At 36.7% G+C, this 22,708-nt stretch overlaps 1 protein-coding gene across 1 annotated transcript in view; it reads left to right on the forward strand.

The window, feature by feature from the left end:
• cdh4 (cadherin 4, type 1, R-cadherin (retinal)) overlaps positions 1-13,682 on the forward strand; it is a 435,394-nt gene extending 421,712 nt beyond the window's left edge. The window contains exons 13-17 of the mRNA XM_056467830.1: positions 4,167-4,403; positions 5,160-5,393; positions 7,787-7,926; positions 8,081-8,245; positions 11,868-13,682. Coding sequence (XP_056323805.1) covers positions 4,167-4,403; positions 5,160-5,393; positions 7,787-7,926; positions 8,081-8,245; positions 11,868-12,074 — 983 coding nt within the window. The 3' untranslated portion in view covers positions 12,075-13,682. The remainder of the gene's footprint in view (positions 1-4,166; positions 4,404-5,159; positions 5,394-7,786; positions 7,927-8,080; positions 8,246-11,867) is intronic.
• Positions 13,683-22,708: the final 9,026 nt, after the last annotated feature.

The following is a 22,708-nucleotide window of genomic DNA, read 5'->3' on the forward strand; positions in this document are numbered from 1 at the left end:
TGCTGCTTGGGGGTTAAATTTGGGCGCTCAAGTGACCGAGATGTAACCGAGAGAATACGGTCATTTTTCAAAATAAAAGATTGTTTAGACTCAGATAATAAATAAAACAGAAATAATTAATGATTTCTTGTGCGTCCCCTGTACCAATTGATCCAAGGACTGGTAGTGGTCCGCGTCCTGGTGGTTGAGGACCACCGATCTAGAGTTTTCATCGAAGGGCGTGTCTGTGGTGGTCTGACAAACTTCAGTGTTTCGCAATGCCTGAAAATTTACGTTTGATAAGATTCCTCTCCTAAAGACTGCTAATCAAATCATAACCTATCAGCACTGGGTCATTTTTTTACTCTGATTGGATTTCATTCTCATGCTCTATTCAACCAAGAATGCGTTCCAACAAAGCTGCTGTCCAATCACAGTTGATTTATATGCCAATGTTAAGTCATATTCAAAGCGCCACCTGCTGACAGAAGGAGGTTTGGCATAAATCAGCGATTTTCTCAAGTTTTTTAGCTTTTTTGAGCTTAAATTGTTATTGTCCACTAATCTCTGTCATCCTAAAGCCACGGGAAGGTGGTGAGCCCGGGAGCAAGGTTCCTTTTCGTCGCTGCTTGCAGCTGTAATTTAGGTGTTGTTTTTGTCATATAAATGACCTACACTGCAGCTACATTTTGTTGTTATTTCACCTTTTACTTCTTAATCCTGTTCTGTAGAGACAACACTCTGTAATTTACAATTAAACTACCAAACTAACATCCAATAAATGCAGGTAGTGACAACCACATTATAAAAACTGTTAAGGATATTTTTAAAATATATCTCTCTTCTGAAAGCTCTGTGCAAGAAATCACAGTGAACGTAGTACATCTTAACTCATTAGTGTATCCAGATCTTGCTAGAAATAAGTACAATCCCATATAAACATTTATCTTAGTAATAAGTAAGCCACCTATCAAAATACCACAACCTGCATCTACATTATTAACAACATACATTAGATTCCATAAGCCCATTATCTGGACCGCTTATAATAAGAGGACATGGCAACACTTCAAGAGCACTTTTTGCAAAGCAGCCTTCCAGACAAACAAAACAATTGCCTCTGTTATTGACTTGAAATCACACACCATAATGAGACTTTGGATGCTGTAACATTAAATTGGTCAAAGATAGCAGATTCCCATCGCGTAAGATGCCAGAGCTTTAATTATTGTTGCCACAATGTCAATCAAGTATTTGAAGTACAATCAAGCTACTCTAATAAATAACTAATTAGCAAAAAAGCTAACTGCATACAAGTTAAAGGCAGCGTGATTATAGGAATGATGTACAATACACTATCAAAGCTTGAAAATAATTATTTCTACTAAATACAACAAAAACATTTTATGTTACTAATTTGAAGAATTAATTTTGTTTACACAAAAACAGTTTACTAAAATCATTAATATATAATATGGATGACTATTTTCAATGAACTGATTTACTAGAATAAATGACATTTTCAGCACAACATGTGAGATGGAATTCACAGATTCACTAGAATCAATCAGAATTTTCAAATCAACTTATATGAGATGTGTATGTGTGCACGTGTAATTGGATTCTTTATGTTGTAGGGACATTTGTTCCAATTGCTTTATTTCCAATATAAAAGACAATGCTCTGTAATTTACAGATAAGGTCTAATGAAGTGCTTTGAAATGTGCATTTATATTCGATGTTTGACGTAATCTCAACCGAAACACGAAGAGAGGGTGGGACATTGTGTAGCTCCTCCCCTTTAGTTAAAAAAACGGCCAATAACGTTTTGTTTTATCAGCGCTCTGCGAGAGTTGTTAAGCTCAAGTGCATCAAATGAAAAGCAAACGAGAAGCGTCTTGCAGGGGACGGGGCATGTCAGAGACTAGAGAGCATATGATTGGTTATGATTTGATGAGAAAGTGTAGTATGGGTTGACGTGAATAAAACTTTTGATCCATTTAGGCAGAAGTGATAAACTACAAGCTTTGCATGTTTATATCACTTTTATATATTCTAAAAGCAAATTGCTTCACTGGTTATCACTGGTTTGGAGCACACTAGCTTATAGATATCTTAAAAAACGAGCAATACTGATACTAACATCTAAAAACTGTATTTTAATTTCATGGGACCTTTAATATTTCTTTCTTTTTGATGTTTTCAATAAAGCAATTCTAGAATTGTGTCTTTTTCATTTTGTGTTTATATTGTTTAGTCTCCATCAGTAAAACGATTTATAATTCACAGAGGATCAAGTATTTTGAAAATGTAAAAATGTGGAATGTTTCCTGTAAGTGTTGAGTTTAATGATAGGGTATTGGGAGATAGAATATACAGTATGTACAGTATAAAAATCATTAGGTCTATGTGAAGTTGCTATAAGGATGGCTGTACAAGTGTGTGTTTGTGAGTGTCCAAACAAATAAACTGTAATGAGATTCAAAAGCTAAGGAGAGGTTGAACTGTTTGTGATGAATCAGTTTGTGTAAATGATTCAGTTCACACATACTCTATGAAGAACAGAGATGTTCAGGACAAACCAATTCACTCAAAAGAGTCATACTTAATGAAACACATATAAGACTAGAGCATTTTAAAGTGAATGCAATGCATTTAATTGTATATTTAATTAACATCCCAAATCTGTTTATTTATTCAAACAACAAAATATAATGTCAAGAATCTTTGTGTTATTCTGGAGACAGATATGAGTTTCAGTAGTCATGTCAAAGCAGTAACTAAATCAGCATACTATCTTCTCAAAAACATTGCAAGAATTAGATGCTTTGTTTCCAGTGAGGACTTGGAGAAACTTGTCCATGCTTTTATCACCAGCAGGGTAGATTACTGTAATGTATTAGTGTAACTGGCCTTCCCAAAAAGTCAGTCAGACAGTTGTAGCTTATCCAGAATGCTCCTGCCAGAATTCTAACCAGAACTAGAAAATCAGAGCACATCACACCTGTCCTCAGGTCTTTACACTGGCTCCCAGTTACATTCTGAATAGATTTTAAAGTATTATTACTTGTCTATAAATCACTAAATGACCTAGGACCTCAATACTTTACAGATATGCTTACTGAATACAAATCTAACAGATCACTCAGATCTTTAGGATCAAATAAACTAGAATTTCCAAGAATTCAGTCAAAGCAGGGTGAATCCACCTTCAGCCACTATGCCACCCGCTGCTGGAATCGGCTTCCAGGAATGATCAGATGTGCTCCAGCATTAGGCACATTCAAATCAAGACTTAAAACACATCTGTTTAGCTGTGCCTTTACTGAATGAGCACTGCGCTACGTACGACAGCTCACACTATTATGTCTTTTTTTTTTTTTTAATTCCTTTGATACCTATTTACTTCGAATTATCATCGTGTATGAAATGTGCTATGTAAATACACTTGCTTTGCCTTATTAGCATGTTTACTTTTTAGCTAGTCTCTATGAAATGAAGATACTCAAATGGCTTAACATGGGGTATCACTTTACAAGCTCAGAAATCTTGAAAGGAGATTGGTATGATTAGGAAATCGACCAGGCCATCTGCTTGTCTTGGTATGTTTTTCCCTGAAGTTTTCAAATGTGTGTGTAGTGGCAGGCCTTGTCAGGCGTTCTCCCTGAACAAAGGCATGTTGACCTGAATCAATATGTCTTTAGGGACTAGCGTTTTGTCTAGCAGTTGATACAGACGTCCAGGGTTGACGGCTTGTATTTTAGACTGATATCGGACCTTCTAGTAACAGAATTTGACAGAATCAATCTTTATAATATGTAGCCTGTTACTCAGTCAGAGCATTGGGAATGAAACAGCCGTGTTTTTCTCAAATGCCCCCCTCGTCTGTGATGGCGGATTGTGTTGTGAGAGTGAGCAGGTGTATATCTAGCCTCTGCACGGTGTGGTTTTTCTTTGATTCACACTCAGCTGTAGGGTGCAGATGCGTCTGTTTCTTCAGGCAAAGTTATTACACATATCTGTCCTCTGAGAACGAGCCCAGCTCTATTAAAGAGAAAACAGCTATGTGAAATATTTATGTGCAGTTATCATTTCTTATACCTGACACAACTGAGAGTTTTCAGGACAAATATATAAACTTTACAAGCATAACCCCTGACTATCATTATCCTCTTTCTGTCTCATAGGTTCCCCTCCTGCTACAGGAACTGGTACGCTCCAGATTTATTTGATAGATGTGAATGACAATGTGCCCGTCTTGGTTCCTCAAGAGGCTCTGGTTTGCGAGAGGTCACGACATGGATATCCAGTCAACATCACAGCCTCGGATTTAGATTCAGAACCCAACGCCGGACCTTATGTCTTTGAGCTGCCCTCTTACCCCTCTTCTGCCCGTCGAAATTGGACCATTTCACGCCTGAATGGTTAGATTTGGATTCTACGTATTACAAAGTGACTATATTCAACCGGTCTAAGGTTTCATTTTTTACAATTCAACAATATAAAGGTTAAAATATGTGCTAGATATGATTAGGACAATAAGTATACAAATACTTTTCATTTTAATTGATATGTTTGATTTGTTTAATTGATATGATATGTCTCTTCAAATAATGAAGTTGTTATAATATTTTAAAAGTAAATAAACTAAGGGTTATTTTTTTAAACCAAGTTACCATTCAGAATGACTTGTTTTAATTGGACTAATACACTAATAATATTATTATTAATAATATTTATAATATTTAGTATTATATGAGCTAATATTAAAAGTCATATTGAAAAAATAAACTGAGGGAACATAAAAAAAAATCTTTGGACTAGTAGTAGAGTTTTAATTTTCTAATTTTGTAATCATTGTTATCTGCTTTAGCCTGTTTTTATTTTTTGTTCTCCATTTAATGGTTAAATATATTTTTTGTATTTAAGACATATCATATTAATTAATACCATGAAACCAAAACATATTAAGTTTGTACCAAAAATTGCATTTTGGAAGTTACTGTTTTCTCAGATGCTGTTGAATTATGGGATTATTTCTTACAAATGAAGTTGTAATTATTAATAATTCTGCAGTACATTATTCTTTCAATATTAGTGCAGTAGGGAAGCTCTGCAAATAACGTGTGTTTATGTCCTCAAATGTTGAATTTTGATTTTAATTTATTACATCTGTTTAGGTAATTATGCCCAGTTGAAACTGCGGATCCCCTACCTAGAGGCAGGCATGTACAGAGTCCCCATTTTAGTTTCTGACTCTGGAAACCCTCCCCTGTCCAACACCTCCGTCCTGAAGGTCAAAGTGTGTCCCTGTGATGAAAACGGAGATTGCACTGTGATCGGGGCAGTGACTGTGGCCGGGCTGGGAACTGGAGCCATCATCACCATCCTCATCTGTATCATTATACTGCTCAGTAAGTGATGGATGGTTTGATTTATTAATGGATGGATGGTTCATCCAGAGACTGCAACAAAACCAAATCATAACAACATTAGTAAATGGAGATTAATAACCTTTCAACCTGTCATTTAATTGTTGATTATTCGTTTTAATTTAACTTTCAGTCAGGATTTTCTCAGCATTATCAACGTCTTAAACTATGGCTTTTTGTTTAAAGATCCACAGCATCTTGCATGGTCAAACATGACATGAGAAGGCTGTTGATATATGTGTGTATTTGTTGATCTGTGTCAACAGATCACTTTTATTAGCATATTTCAGTTATAAAAACATACAATATCTAATAATCAAGCTTTAGCTAAAGTAAATAAAAATGTGAAGTCAAAGTTTGAATAGCAAAAATGAACACAAAAAATGTTGCCTAGCTGCAAATGTTATTCTAAGTTAAAGAAAGCAGACACCCAATATACTGTAAAAGCAGACACTTGCACACTATACTGTACACTAAATTAAAAAAAAAAAAAAAAATGCAGCTTTCCATACAATTCATGTTGTCCCAACACAAATTAAGTTAATTTAACAATTTTAACTGGATTGAACTTAAAACAATTAGGTTGTCCCAAAATAATCTGAAGAATTGTGTTGTTTCAGCTTATTTTAAATAAGTAGTTTGAGCTAGCAGCAAAAATATTTTTGAGTGTACCAGCGTCACCAATGATTGGAGGATTCTTCACAAGATGGATGTAAACATCTCAGAATTGGAGATCTGGTTGGTGATGGTTTTTAATGACTGGTGTGGGATATGAATCACAAAGACTCAAAATGTACAGTTTGCGTTCAGATCTCTTTATTGTTCTGTTGGCATGATCCACATTTTCATAGCTTGAAACAACAGAAAATCTGATCAGCTTGTGCTGCGTTCCTATGGAGATCCCAGCTGCCATTACAGCCCATTGTTTTGCCTGCCAGGTCACGTGACTGAAAAAAATCAATTGGCTATTGTGGGTATCAGGGGACAAAACAAGACTTATAAATAGTCTTGTTCGACATCACAATAGAGTTCAAGTGCTGTGTTTTTTATACAAAAAGTTGACAAGCCTTGAATATGGCCAAAAACATTAAATAGATTAAAAGGTACTCACTATTTACTCAACCTCAAGTGTTTCTAAACCTTTATTAGTTTATTTATTCTGCTAAACACTAATAGGAGATATTTAGAAGAAAGCTGAAAACCTGTATCCATTGACTTCCGTAGTAGGAAAAACAAATTCTATGGAAGTTAAATAGGTTTGAAACATGTAAAGAGTTAGTAAATTATACAAGAATTTTCAGTTTTTACAAAATCTGGCCATAACAAAGTTTATTATGAGTTCATTTCAGCAGTTGGAAACAGCTTACCAAAGCAAACTTTTTGGGGGAGTTTGTTTTGGCTACTAAACACTTTTGAGCTACCGTCAAGTAACAAAGCTGGTACAGATCCTAGCAGTACACAGCATCATAAGTCGCCAATATTAGGTTAGATTTAGGTTAGAATTCAATTTTTGGTTGATTTTAGGTTGTGTTGGAAAATGACCAAAATCCAACGTCAAGCCAACGTCTTAAACCAACATCATATTGACCTCAAATACTGACATTTATTAGTCAGGTATGGCAACCAAAATTCAGCATCTGATCGTGGTAACATCCAAACAAAGTCAAGCTGTTGATTTTAGGTTGCGTTGGAAAGTGACAAAAATCCAAAGTCTGTCCAACATTGGACACTAGTGTCAGTCTGACGTTGGGTTCTGACGTCAACCCAGTTTTCATTTCCACCCAAAATGCAACGTCCCACGACTTTGGAGTACAACGTCAATTTGACATCCTGTGCCTGCCGATATGTATCTTCACCTGTACGATCACTCGAGATATTAAGGACTCTGAGGTGGTGTACTGTTTATTTAAAGGTCTAAACACTGTTTTCTATGAGTGTAAGCACACTGGCGACGCTATGTGTCTGTACGCAGCAAATAGAAAACAATATAAAGATTTGGTGCGCTTATGTTCCAGCGGGGTACACGCGAGCAGCATGACACATTTACAACACCGCCTACTGCAGCATGGGGGTGTTCAAAAAGAGTATGCTGTCACTCAGCCTTTTCAAACTCCTTTTTGCCCTCAAACAAAGAATAAAATAGAACCTAATTTGAAGTATATCTGGGCCTTTAGACCCCAAATCTTTGCTGTAGATGAACCTAGCTTAGATGTGACACGTTTTAACTTAGTAGTTGTATTTTAATGTCAGAATGTGTTTGTTTTGTATTCTTTAGTCATGTCTTATTTCGCCTAGGGCACTAAATAAGTCATGTGCATCTGATGCCTTGTCAAAGTCAGAAAACAGGTGAATGACACCTCTGTTTGTTTTGATAGGTATGGTTCTGTTCTTCGTGGTGTGGGTGAAGCGAAGGGAGAAAGAGCGTCAGACAAAACCCTTATTGATCGACCCTGAGGATGACGTCAGAGATAACATTCTGAAGTATGATGAAGAGGGAGGAGGAGAGGAAGATCAGGTCAGTGTCACACACCGCAGTGCGCGTTTTTATCGATTGTCAAGTCAAGGCTGTTTTTAAATTTTCAATAGTTTGCTGCCGCTTCTTTTCTGTTGCAAGAGCGTTTCTGACCTTGTTTCAGACCCGCGCTGCTATATTTTTATTTCTGCTGCAGGACTATGACCTCAGTCAGCTGCAGCAGCCCGAGTCTCTAGATCACATAATGAGCAAGCCTGCAGGTGTGCGGAGAGTGGACGAGAGACCCGTTATCCTAGAATCTCAGTATCCTGTCCGGCCAACGGTACCACACCCAGGAGACATCGGGGAGTTCATCACTGACGTATGTGCCCTCTGTTTCTTATCTTGGAACATAATCTAGTTAGGCCTTAAGTCTGACTAATGCCTACAGAGCGGCAGAGGAAACAGCATTGTTCATTTGCAAAGGCGTTCTTAAAGAGGTCATCATTTTCTTCCCTGGAGTCCACTTACAGTATAATCTCTGTTTATTTTGGTAGAAATAATTCACAATTTGTGATTTAACACCAACTTGAACCTTTAAAATTAAACCTTTTATATTATTATTCTTCTGCTTCTGAGCCTTCTGGGACAAAAAAAAAATAATAATTGTAAGTAGACTTCACAGAAGAATATATATAAATTCTTAATCTTGTTAAAAAATATACCTAAGCTACTCTTTCCCAACCTTAGGCAGCCTTAGGATATGCAGAGTAGCTGGAGCTACACACTAGAGTATACAACATGTTTGACACAAAAACTGGGCTAGTGCAATTTTTGTATTATTTGAAATAAAATCAATACAGTTTTACATGAATTTCAGGATGCGATTAGATAAACTCATCAGATTAAGGTGAACATATGCAATAAATAGTGAAAATATCACTTACTGTACACTCTCGGAAAAAATGGTACAATATTGTACCAAAGAAGGTACAAACCCTTGTCACTGGGGCAATACCTTTTTATGGAGCAGATGTGTACCTTCAGACAAAGAAACACATTAGTACCATTGCAGTTTGTATCTTTAAGGACATGATTTGTACCATGGGAAACCAAAATGTACCTTTGGTTTTTAAAACCTGCAGATACAATATTGTGCCTTCACACTTTGTACCTTAACAGTGTCAAATGTGTTCCTTCAAGAACTATTAAAAGGCATTTTACTATATCCAAAATGTGTCCATTTATTTTCAGTAAATATAAAACATCAAATACATGTTTTTAATTAAAAAAAGTTTATTTTTGTGTAAATTCACCTTTTCATTTACAATAAAGAATAAAAATAAACATAAATTAAAAGATTTTCTATTTTTTGTTAAAATTTCACAAAATCCCAAAAATGTTAGAGAAACACATTCTCCCATGTACAATATTAATCTTTTTTTCTCTAATTTTCACACAATACCTTTGTAATCACTTAAAAGTTAATTTATTAACTTAATTTTCAAATTGAAATAGAATTATGCTATTAATGCTAAGTATTGTAACGAGATGTGCACAGTGTTTGATAAGCTTTACAATACTAAAATGTCTGCATCAACACTTTGCATATGCAGGATTTTTGCCAGCTCACATGCGTAGTGGAAAGCAAATGCCAAAAGGTGCGGTTATCAATAATGAAAATATATTTATCAGAAAATGCTTACCAAATATTTATTAAAAATGCCTTAAATGTTTAGTTTGAAATACCTACTGTATAGTTTTGTTTTACCATTTGTTTTGTATTATAGAACTTAATAGTTTTTGTTTATGAGTTTATTTAAACATATGCTTTTAAATGATGATTCATGTTTTAATATGGAAATTATTCCTAAAATTGCCTTTCTAGTAATATTTATTTTCATAGATATTGTAATAAAGAAGGAGTTGTCCAACACTTATGTAGCTTTTTTATGAGAACAATTGTGTACCTTCATTTCAATACCATAAAAGGTACAGAACAGTATCATAACAGGTCTTTTACAAACGTACAAAACTGTTCCTTAAGGAACATTATTTGTACCACTGTGTACCTTTTTTTCTGAGAGTGTACAGATTAAGCGAAATCCCAAGAATGTACTGGTAATATAGTATTTAGCAAGTATTTAGATAAACATTCTTCTCCACAGTGCGTTTCTCTAGTGAACTAACAAGCTGTGGACAGTGAATGATTTGCCTGAGGTAAATGTAATGCTACATGACATTGTTTACAAGCTGTTTCTTTGCAGTTGAAACACTGATTGAGCGATTACATGAGATGCCAGACCTTCATTTATTTTGACACTGTTGCTTTTTGAATTCATGCACCTATACGGTAATCTGCCAACTACACCAAACAGCATCAAGACTGTGGATTCATTATTTGAATTTCCTGACAAAAGCTACAATTTTTGAAAGACTTTGTTTCGCATAAGCTTCTTGGAATTATTCAATGCAAGGTGCACTAAATGTCTACTGAAGTTTTATTCATGCATCAACTGCAACAGCATACACTGAAAGATCAAGCTTGGGATTTTAGAATTGATATTGATTATTGATATTGTTAAACATACAAAACTCATCCAAAAGACCCCTACCAAAAATCTATGGTGCAAATGTGTACTGTGAAACCCGCAAAGGAGTTGCACAATGGATGCGCCACACCACATCTTTAAAAGACTAAACATTGTTTTCTATAGAGTACTAGTGTGACCATGTTTTACTTTTCATATTACAGTAACATAGTTTGATTGATAGGATGATGTCTGATCACACCCTTCATAACGGATGTTGTTGTCGTGATTGCTCTCCTTTCGAGTATGCATGGAAATCTGAAACAAATCAGATGTAGAATTTAAATCTCATAAATAAATAGAAAATAAGGCGAATAACTGCAAAAAGGTCCACATTTTGAGAAAAAAGAACCACCCCCTACACCAGGCTGGCTACAGGCCTGGTATGTCTATCAAGCAGTGAGAATCACTGATTTTTAAAGAAATCAGATCTTAAATGTGGCGATTTTGGAATATAAGACTGAAAATTAAAAGTCTATGTGCATACAGTATACCGCATTCACCCATTTTGGAGATTTGGAATTGAACTAGAGCAAGGGTGCCCAAACCTTTTCTTATGAAAGGCCAAAAACTAAGGTAAATATAGTTGCCATGGGTAATTTCCTAATTCATTTAATAATGTTAAAAAATGACTTGCTTTACATTAATGCAGTAGTTTTTTTATTACATTTATAATGAACTTATTACAGTAAAAACAGAACAATCTTATTTATAACACACTAGTTTTTGCCTTGATTTACTCGCCAATGTCTTCTTCATAGTCCTCTATCCGTCAAGTGACAGTATTTACATTTTTAAAAATCAGATTCATTTACAACATTTAATGAAAACATTTAATTTCACTTTGCTTTTTTGTAGCTCAGCAATAAGACAAACAAAAAGGTTTGTCAAATTAGAAATGACAAACTTTGTGTTAAAGGCATTTGCTCCAACCTTCTCTATCATTCTCACTCTCCTCTCAGATGGGACGGTGGGCCAAATCAAAGGTTGCAATGGGCCAGCTTTAGCCCGCAGGCCCTACTTTGGGCATCTCTGAACTAGAGCATATAGAATGTGTGTGTGTCCAATTGGCTATACATGTAGCTTTAGCAATGTTAGTACTTGCAGTACTTCAAATTTGACCTGTTTCCTTGGCAACTACCTGAAATAAAGTGAATCAAATAATTCTAAGTTAACAAGAACAACACTGAACTGGCCAAACAAAGTCACTGACAAGTAAATACAGACATGATGTGATTCATCCGATGCAGAAAAAAAACTGCAGTAACAAAAAAATCCTTTTTCTTTCCACTGAGGAGGAAGTTACACTCCGTTTCATAGTGCATCAAGGACTTTCATCTGAAACGATCAAGGAAACCTATCCTGATGTGACCCCTTACAGCAGTGTTTTATGTTCTCTGTGTCTTCTATTAGGGTTTGCGTGCAGCAGATAATGACCCCACCGCTCCTCCCTACGACTCCCTGCTGGTGTTCGACTACGAGGGCAGCGGCTCCACAGCGGGCTCCGTCAGCTCCCTGGACTCCTCCAGCTCTGGGGAACAGGACTACGACTACCTCAATGACTGGGGTCCTCGCTTCAAAAAGCTGGCAGACCTCTACGGAGGAGGAGGGGAGGACTGAAGGTGCGAGCCAGAGGAAGACGGAGGGGAACAGAGGGGGCCAGGAGGGACAATTGGCATCTCGAATGTTTTATCGAGAAGCCGTATGCCAAGCCTCCGACGTGGGCTGATTATCTCTCAAGAAAAGTTCCTCTGCACGCTACGGAGGCATGGAGAGGGGAGGATATTGCCCTGCAGCCTGCTCTGGACCTTTGCTGCAATCCACAAGTATTTTACGGCTTTTTACAATATTTCGCGTTGTGGTTTCTTCAGTGTTGTTTTGTCATTCCTCTCGGATGGCCTTGAGGCTCAAGATGGAATCGAGTTGCGATGGGGACAGCGAACTCTCGGCGCGCAGGAATCAAAGAAAACGAGTGCGCACACTTGTTTTTTTTCCAGTCGCTTTATCACTAATGAGAGCTCCACACACACTTTTTCTCTCAACTTGAATTTCAGTAGAACAGAAGCACTGTTGTTGATAAAGTGCCTTTTGTGGTGTGTTTTGTATCGGACTCCTGCAATCTCAGGGTCGGTTGCCATTTTGAAAAGTTTCTTCTGTTGGGCACACACTCCCCCGTTCCTGTCTGCTCCTCTCAGCTACCTTCTGCTTTTCGTTCACCTCTGCATTAGCGGTGCAGAACGCCTCTTTGACTACTACGTGGAAAACAAAGGAAACAGAGAATGTTTTGTTGACAAACACAAGACTCATCTTCCCTTAAGCAATCTCATTCTCCCTTGAGAAATTGGAGCGTATAAAGTACAGTGATCCAATTCGGAAAAAAATAAATCATTTTTCTTTTCTTTTTGTTTTGTTTTTTTAGAAACTTGACCGACCACGACCATATAATGTTATGTTGTGTAATGGTTGTGTAAAAAAATCAAGTTCTTTATTTTAAAAGAAGAAAAATATTACTGGAGAATGCCTTTTAGCTCATACTCTTGCCTGCCTTGTACGATTTTGTGTTGCGTTTCCGATCTGTAAAGGTAATTTAGGCATGACAAGTTGCCAGACAGTGAGACTAAAAGTGATGGCTGAAGAAACCCGACTCTAAAAGGATTGCATCAGAAGAAACCTTCTCTTTTTTTGTCTTGAACATTCCCCTTTTCTAACTTTATAAGTTGATTAAAATATTATACGTGCATGACTTCTTTCAAAACAATGTCTCAAATCTCACGCACTTGTTCCTCTGTGGTCAGAATGTGAAAAGTAGTTGGCAAAGAATATACACCATACGGAATAAATATAATCTGAAAGAAATAAAAAAATAAAAAACAAACAAAAAAGATTCAAAAATGTTTAAATGCTGTAAAATACTTATTTTTGAAGTATCATTTAAAACATTTGCTGCTCTTCGAGTATTGAGTTGGGCTAAATGACAGTATCTGGGCCTGCTGGTTTCAATGTGTATGTGTGTGAGTGTGTGCGTGCGTGTTTCTGTATCCTGTAAGATATTTTTACACGTTTGTCTCTCATGTTTTATTAGGTTTACATTCGGTTGTTTGAGTTCATTTTTGTCTTGTCTTGCTGAAAATGTCTCATGCATTCTGTCCATAGATAAAGGTCTGAACCTGCACTGCAGAGAAGCTTACAGTCATGCCTGCTTCACCATTCAGTGTAACTGATTTCTCTTTCCATTCATCTCAAATATTGGATGTGCTTTAGAGAATAAACAATCACGGTTTGGTTAAAATTTGTAATATGAACCATTCTCAGTCTCTGTCCTGTCCATAATAGGCCCAGCAAGCAGTTTTTTTGTTTGTATTAGATGTCTAATAGATGTCTAATAGACGTCTAAATATAGTCGTCTTGACTAAAACAAGGCTAAATTTGGGCTGTCAGTGAAAATCTAATAGACGTCTAAAAATAGGCCAGAACTAGACATCAAATAGACAGTAATGATTGACTACACATATAAAGTCTGTCTAATCTGTCTTAGTCTAGTTTTGGGCTATTCTTAGATATCTTTTATATTTTTATTTCTGTGTGGAGTTTGCATGTTCTCTCCATGTTCTGGGTGCTCCGATTTCCCCCACTAGTCCAAAAACTTGTGGTATAGGTGAATTGGGTAAGCTAAAAACGTTGGCAGTGTATGTGTCTGAATGTGTGTGTATGGATGTTTCCCAGTGAAGGGTTGCAGCTGGAAGGGCATCCGCTGCGTAAAACATGTTGGATAAGTGGGCGGTTCATTCCGCTGTGGTGACCGCAAATTAATAACAGGACTAAGCCGAAAAGAAAATGAACGAATGAATTAGATTTTCACTGACAGCCCAAATTTAGGCTTGTTTTAGCCAAGCTGTCTACATTTAGATGTCTATTAGACGTCTATTAAACACAAAATTGTTTGCTGGGAGGGTCATGTCTCTATTCTTTTCATTCATACTTCCATGTTTCTTTCATTTTTTTTTTTTTTTGGACATGAGTGAGCATTGCATTACGCCATTAAGTGACAATTGAATTTATCTGATATACATCGAGTATGGGATGTCTGATTAAGCCCAAAAAATCAGGCCATTTCAGAATGGCAGTGTGATTATCGTTAGAACTTCTGAATCTCCATGCATTACCATTAAATTAACATTGACTTAACATAACTTTAGATGGATGCTCCTCCTACACATATGCCTTCATACATAATAATAAAGCACTCTGTCTGATGATGACAACACTTATGTGATAGGAAGCTTCATGTGGATTAAAATGAGCTATGAAGCACATTTTATTTTATTTTTTTCTGACCCAGGGAAAGGTCAGTGTACTCAGAGGGCATACGGCATAATTAAAACATGAGGCTTAGCACTAATGATGAATCTCTGGGAGGGGATTAAATCTAAAGAGCATAAAAATGTATGAAATCGCATTTGGGTAATGAGAGTAAAAATGGTACAGGAATTGATTCTCTGGAGTGACTTTACATGCTCGTCTAATTTGTTTTATTGTTAGTTTGAATCAGCTGGTTTTTAGGCTTTATTTTTACTCAAACTATTCTAGCCATCAGTTATCTGAATAGGTTAGCATTTTATCTAACTATTTACAGTGCTCAGCATATATAAGTACACCCCTCAAAAACTATCTTTTAAATTTATATTTTAAATAGGAAGCTGTACAATATTATATTTGTGCATGTACAGTTGAATTCAGAATTATTAGCTCCCCTTTAGATTTTTTTTCTTTTTTTAAATATTTCCCAAATGATGTTTAACAGAGCAAGGAAATTTTCACAGTATGTCTGATAATATTTTTTCTTCTGGAGAAAGTCCTATTTGTTTCATTTCAGCTAGAATAAAAGCAGTTTTTATTTTATTTTAAAACCATTTTAATGTCAAAATTATTAGCCCCTATATTTTTTTCGATAGTCTACAGAACAAACTATGGATATACAATAACTTGGCTAATTACCCTAACCTGCCTAGTTAACCTAATTAACATAGTTAAGCCTTTAAATGTGACTTTAAGCTGTATAGAAGTGTCTTAAAAAATATCTAGTCAAATATTATTTATTGTCATCATGGCAAAGATAAAATAAATCAGTTATTAAAAATGAGTTATTGAAACTATTATGTTTAGAAATGTGTTGAAAAAAATTCCTCTCCGTTAAAGAGAAATTGGGGAAAAAAAGAAACAGGGAGGCTAACTCTGACTTAAACTGTACATTAAATTAGTCAGTACTGAAGCCAAATCTGGAGCTTATCTAACGAAACAACTTATGATTACGGTCCAAAAACTAGTACAGCCAAATTTATATGTTATAGAAAAATATTAATTACAATTTTAAAAAAGAGGGGAAATCAAGAAATGGAAAAAATGGAAAATTTAGTTGAAATTTTGCAGGTTGTAATTTATTTTTGCAATATTTTGCTTGAATTTAATTGTATTATTTTTCAATTTCCAAATATGTTTGGTGACTAAAATATTATTTTAATAAATATGTCTGTTTGCTTTATCAGAATGCTATAACCTTACTATCCACATGGTAAAATTAGTTGACTTCCATTTTTTAAAAAATGATCAAGTAAATGATGTTCATTCATTCATTCATTCTTTCATTTTCCTTCAGCTTAGTCCCTTTATTCATCAGGGGTCGCCACAGTGGAATGAACCACCAGCTTATCCAACATATGTTTTACACAGCGGATGCCTCTCCAGCTGCAACCCAGTAACACCCACACACTCTCACATGCACACACACTACATTCAATTCAACTGTACCGCATGTCCTTGGACTGTGGGGGAAACCGGAGTATATGAGGAAACCCACGCGAACACTGGGAAAACAGATGAGTAAAGTCAACTTAAGTTGCAAATGATTCTGTCTGTCTAGAGTTAGGTTTGGAAACCATTCACCTGGGAAATTATCCTGTTTTCAATCTACAATATTGTATATAATTTAATTGTAAGTCTGTTATGCATTAGTCAGACATTTTGTTCTGTTCTGTCACATATTGCTATTTTTAAAAGCATCTCACACAGTGAATGCCAGCTTTTTAGTGCATTTTGTCACATGAAAAATGTTTGCACTTTACAGGTCAGTGCAAGCTTTTGTGAAGTTAACTGTATTGGCTGTATGTAGAATTCACAATCATTTGTCATTAGTGACGCTGCAGTTTATTTAAAGGTATAGTTCACCCAAATATGAAAAATTTATTAGGCTCATTTAGTCTTCCTCCATTTATTCCAAACATCGAGTTCCTTTCTACGGTTGAACACAAAATATTGAAGAATGTTGGAAACTGCAACCAATTACTGCCATAGTATTTTTCTTCCCACTATGAATGTCAGGGCCTACCGACTTCCAACATTCTTCAAAATATCTTATTTTGTATTATACACCAAATTAAGCTCAAACACATTTGGAACCACACGAGGCAGAGTAAATAGGATAATGTTGAGTAAAGCTTTGTGGAAGTGGTATGTCTGTGATGTAAAAAATGGATGGCTTAACTTGAAAATGCCAAAAGTGCAAAGTGATGTTTATTTACAGTGAGGCTTGCTCATCCACAGGTGAAATATTTACAAATGGACACCAAATAAAAAAAAAACTGGCATGGGAAAATGATCCCCAATTATAAATAAACCAAATTAAAAAATGTATATATATATATATATATATATATATATATATATATATATATATATATATATATATATATATATGTATATATATATATATATATATATATATATATATATATATATATATATATATATATATATATATATATATATATATATAAGATAGTTATCCAAAATATACACAATGATAATCGAAGAGTTTGACTGATCAAAGCACAATTTGGACGCTCATTTGTTTGGCCCACCGAGAAACAACACTCGTTACTCGTACACATTTCTGACTTCCGGGTGATCGGTGAGACTAGAAGCGCGACTTCAAAATAAAAGAGCGTCCACGCTAATCCTCTGTTTGGTCGCCGTTCTCTCCAACTCAACGTTAAAACAACATGAAACAGGTAAGATATACGCTAGTAATTCAGTATAACAGTGCCGTGAAAGCTTGTAGCTGTAATATGTATTGTAGTGGTGTATATCAGTCGACGGTGCACTACTATGGCTGTAACGGAGGGGAAAACGGTTGGCGCATGTGGATATTTAATTAGACCACTGCTTGTTTATATTATTTCTCCAGGCTAGATCTCCATAACTGGTGAACTATCCCCCTTTAAAAGCCACCATAGTAAATTACAAGACACTGAAGGTGATTTAATCCATGAATATAATCATGACAATGTTCTTTGATGTAAAAATTAAGCTGGAAATACGTTCGCATTTGATCCCAATGCAACCATTTAATCTAATGTTGCAATATTTTATTGTCATTTGATAAATATTGCTATATGAATATGGTTTGAGAAGATGGTTTGAATAGCTCTTCTTGACGGTTTTCAGGGAAGTCTAACAGTATTCAGATACAGAAGTTGAATAATTACAATGCAAAAAAATGCTTTTCTTACTTTGTGTCGTTTCTAGTACAAATTATCTAAAATTACTTAGCTCAAGTAAAAGTATTATTTTTCACCCTCAGAAGAAATGTCAGAGTTTTTCCTTAAAATAAGCAAAATTATCTGCTAATGGGGTAAGCACAATCTTATTTTTTGCTTAAACACGACAAATTCTAAGTAAAAAAAAAACATTTTGTTTTGCATAAATTGTTTAAATAATTAAATAAAATGAATTTTTGTTTCACCTACAAACATTATAATTTTTTATAATGTCTCACTCCGTATCAGTGTTGGGTAAGCTACTTGGAAAATGTAGTGAGCTAAGCTATTAGCTACTTAGTATGTAGCTTAACTACACTAAGGGCGCACTCACACTATGCTATTCGAACTGTGCTCAGGCCCATTTCCTGGATCGTTTGAGAAGTGTAAGTGCTCTGAATCGGAATCAGGCGCGGTTCAGTTGGCCGGCCCTGCCCCAGTTGGAAGAGGTGTGCCAGAGCGCGGTTCACTTGAGCTCAGGTGTGATGCGCTTGTAGTGTGAGTGCAAAGTGTGCCTGAGCCCAAAACTGAAGACGAGACGTGACTTTTAAGGGACTTTTTTAAATGGATTTATTAATCATTCTTGCTATTCAATGAAGGCAAACTGTTAAGATTATTAAAGACGCAAATCTCTCACTGCACGACAGCTGCACCTTTAGCAAACTTCCTTATTCCTGCAGCATGAGGACTTTATGATTGTTTAAAATGGCTGATCTGTTCGGCGAAATATTTGACTGTGTCACTGCATTCCTAACGACTAAAATAATATAACTAAAGCAATGTCCACTGTGCTGAGCGAGAGCACTTCTTACTAAACTGAACAGCGCATCATCTATGACGTAAGCGTGCTCAGGCTTGAATGCAACGTGAGTGCAGGCCGTCGGGGAAGACGGGAGGGGGGGTCAAGCGTGCTTTGGCCCGGTTCGTGGCAAACTTATGAGGCATAATTGTTCAGTTTAATTGTTTACTGCAAATAATATTATGCTAAACAGAAACAAATGATGGTATATAACAGCAAAAACAAATATCACAATTAACACCTACAGTGAGACGCGATTCATCGGTAGATCCTTGATAAACTGTTTGACGAGCACTTCTCTGTGGGGTTTTGTGCTCAAAGCACCCGCTGACTGCCTGGAGCTCAGATGTGCACATACACTGAAGTGCATGCCAGAGTGTGTGTGTGTGTGTGTGTGTGTGTGTGTGTGTGTGTGTGTGTGTGTGTGTGTGTGTGTGTGTGGTCACGTGATGTGTGTTTTTAGCGGTATAGTGTGGACCGAGATCAGTTCAGAAAAGCTAGGTGAAACGCCAGTGTGGATGTGGATTGTTTTCGTTCTAAAATGCCATTTTAAAACTAAGGCGTATTAGTGTAAACAGGGCCTAAGTGTGTATTTTTCGCGAGCCGGCTCAGCATCGTAATGTCTATCAGCCATCGATGATGAACAATGGCATTGTCTATTGACCCAAACCTATATTTACAACTCTTCATTAATAAATTTCACTACGTAATGTAGTATCATTAGTAATTATCGTCACCAACCAGAGCGAGAGGTAGCAGTAACGCACTTAAAAGTTTGCTGTTGACCACCGTAAAACAGGAAGAAGAAGAAATCATCATTTTCGCCATCATATGGATTTACTTTCATCGGCTAGACACTGGCCTCACAGCTGTTAATAATAAGTGATGGAATGTTACGACTGGTAAATGTTCGCCACTGAAAAGCTATTTCATTTAGAAAGGATGTCCTTCGAAAAAGAGTAGGGGTTTAACCCCAGGATCCTGGCCAAATTTGCTCACTGGCCTCTGTTCATCATGGCCTCCTAATCATCCCCATATCATAATTGGCTTCATCACTCTGTCTCCTCTCCACCAATCAGCTGGTGTATTGTGCAGTCTGGCGCAATATGGCTGCCGTCGCGTAATCCAGGTGGATGCTGCACACTGGTTGTGGATGAGGAGATTCCCCCCAATGTGTAAAGCGATTCAAGTGTCCAGAAAAGTGCCATATAAATGTAAGGTATTATTTTAAAAAAGTAGCAACTCTACAGACACGCTACTGAGAAATGTAGTTAAGCTAGTCGTGTCACTACTTGTAGCGATGCTACTGCCCAACACTGCTAAGTATTTATGGCAAGCATACAATACATAACTAATTAAATGACCAATAAGTCATCCCTTACTTTTTCAGCAAAAAGGTAATCTAATTTGTTAGATTACAGTAAGTATTTACTTACTGTAACTATTTACACCCAACATTGTTTGACACTTTAAACCAGGGGTCACCAAACTTGTAACTGGAGGGCCGGTGTCCTGCAGATTTTAGCTCCAACCCTAATCAAACACACCTGAACAAGCTAATCAAGGTCTTACTAAGTATACTTGAAACACCCAGGCAGGTGTCTTGAGGCAAGTTGGAGCTAAATCCTGCAGAGACACTGGCCCTCCAGGACCGAGATTGGTGACCCCTGCTTTAGACTAAATAGATCTGCCAATGTAAGCCTACACATTTGAATGCATCTATTTTCTTTGCAGAAAGGTACAGAACAGCTCTTTTCAGCATTAATTTAAACACAGTGTAATAATCTGTTTCATGTGTAAAAGAAAATGAAGAGCATGTAAACATCCTTCCATCCCCTACACTCACATGAAAATCAGTATACGGGCATTCATCGACAACCTCGCAAGTCAGGAAGGTCTTTCTTTTTTCATTACAAACTGTTTGCACGTTGACAAGGATAGATTAATACATAAAAACTGCATACACACTGCCACTTTAAATGAACACTAAATTGGCATCTCTATATATTTATAGTGCACTTTGGTTTGGACTCTGTAACCTCTACATTAGCACATGCCTCAACTCTTGGTTTTGATCTCATTTATTAACCTCATGCCCATTTCAAAGACAGATCCGTTGTGACAGTTTATCAGTGCTCTTCCATTTGTTTCAATCAGCACAACTCCAGCTCGCAGCATCACTCGCTCCCTCTCTCTCTCTGGCGGCTTCTCGCTTACGCATTGCATACTAATGGTGATCATGTTCTGTTTTATCTATTCTTCATGTACCAAACTTGTGTGCGAGTATCTCTGTGTGGTTTCTGTAAGTCAGTAGCTCACAGAGTGAGCGAGCGGCGACACCGGAGAGAGTGAGAGCTGTAGGGGATTGGAACTCTCTGCGGCCGTGTCTATCAATTAGTGCTCTGATTAATCCCTTGCTTTAATCTCATCAAGCAGAACACTGCTAATTACCCACAGACGAGAAGAGAGAGGGATGAAGAAAGTGCAAAACCGTAAGAGCATGTGCCATTAGTCGCAGGAAGAGGTGGTAATAGAGGGAAAGAGTGGAGAGGAAAGGAAAGAGGGAAGAGAACATAGTAGATGACATGCTTTATCGGGTGAAACGGGGAAAACCAAGTTCTGAATTCTTTAGCTATGGATTTAGAAACAATATATGGCTGTAAAGTAAATTTTCAACTTATGTTTTGTGCGATTGGATGAACTAAGGTAGGGTTGTTGACCTAAAGGGTTTGTTCAACAAAAATTCAAATTCTGTTATTAATTACTCAACCTCATTTCGTTATAATCCCCTAAGACACAGGTGTCAAATCCAGTTCGTGGAGGGCCACAGCTCTGCACAGTTTAGTTCTTACCCTGCTTTAACACACTTAAGCTGCGGTCACGCTGCACTTTTCTCCCCATAGACTTCCATTCATACGCACACGAATGCGTCAGACTGGAAACGCAAGCTCCTGCGACAAGTTTTGTAGTTCGCTGCGTTGCAAAGTTCAAGCTTGGTGAACTCTGACTTGTAAAATCGCATCACTTGACTGCGTGAGACCAATCGAAGATCAAAACATGAGCCCTCTGAGCAGAAATTTAAAATATGGACCAATCGCTCGCTTTTTTAAATGTATAATCATCTTGTTTTATTCCGCCCCTTTTTCGCAGCGCCCTACTACAGAATTTCACTATCTCAAACTCTAGTGTGACCGCAGCTTTACCTGTAGGTTTCAAACAAGCTTGAAGGAGTTCAATTAGTTTGATCATGTGTTTAATTAGGGCTAAACTGTGCAGAGCTGCGGCCATCCAGGAACTGGATTTGACACCTGTGCCCTAAGACCTTCGATCATCTCAAATTTTAGCTGAAATCCAAGAGCTCTGCAATTGTTCAAGATGTTCTTAGTCCAGAAAATGAAGCAAAAACATTGTATAATATTCTATGGGATTACAGAGGTTTAATTGTAATCAAACAAAAAACTGTGAAAAGGGTTTTGCCATGTGCATCAGATTAGGGTGCATTTACTACAGGCAATAAAACCCTAATGGCAATACATCATGCAGTCCACAACAACATGAGGGTGAGTTATGAATAAAATGATTTTCATTTTTGAGTGAACTAAAGGGCAGTATACATCAAGCTGATGCAGAACAACTAGCGCCGACAAAACCCACCAAACACATGAAAGCAGTCTGAAATGTGAGAGCATGTTCTGCGTTTGCAAGGAGAAGTGTGTTCCTGCACAACTGGAAATGCTGCATTTGCAGGACTGCAATTCTAGTACCCTTTATTATTTGGCCCTACCCCACCCCTCCCCTCTACTACCCTCAACTGAACAGATCAGGACCTACAGGGTCCTAGAAATGGGGTGAGTCTTAGAAAT

The sequence above is a fragment of the Danio aesculapii genome, chromosome 11, assembly GCF_903798145.1.
Source record: "Danio aesculapii chromosome 11, fDanAes4.1, whole genome shotgun sequence".
Classification (NCBI taxonomy): Eukaryota; Metazoa; Chordata; class Actinopteri; order Cypriniformes; family Danionidae; genus Danio; species Danio aesculapii.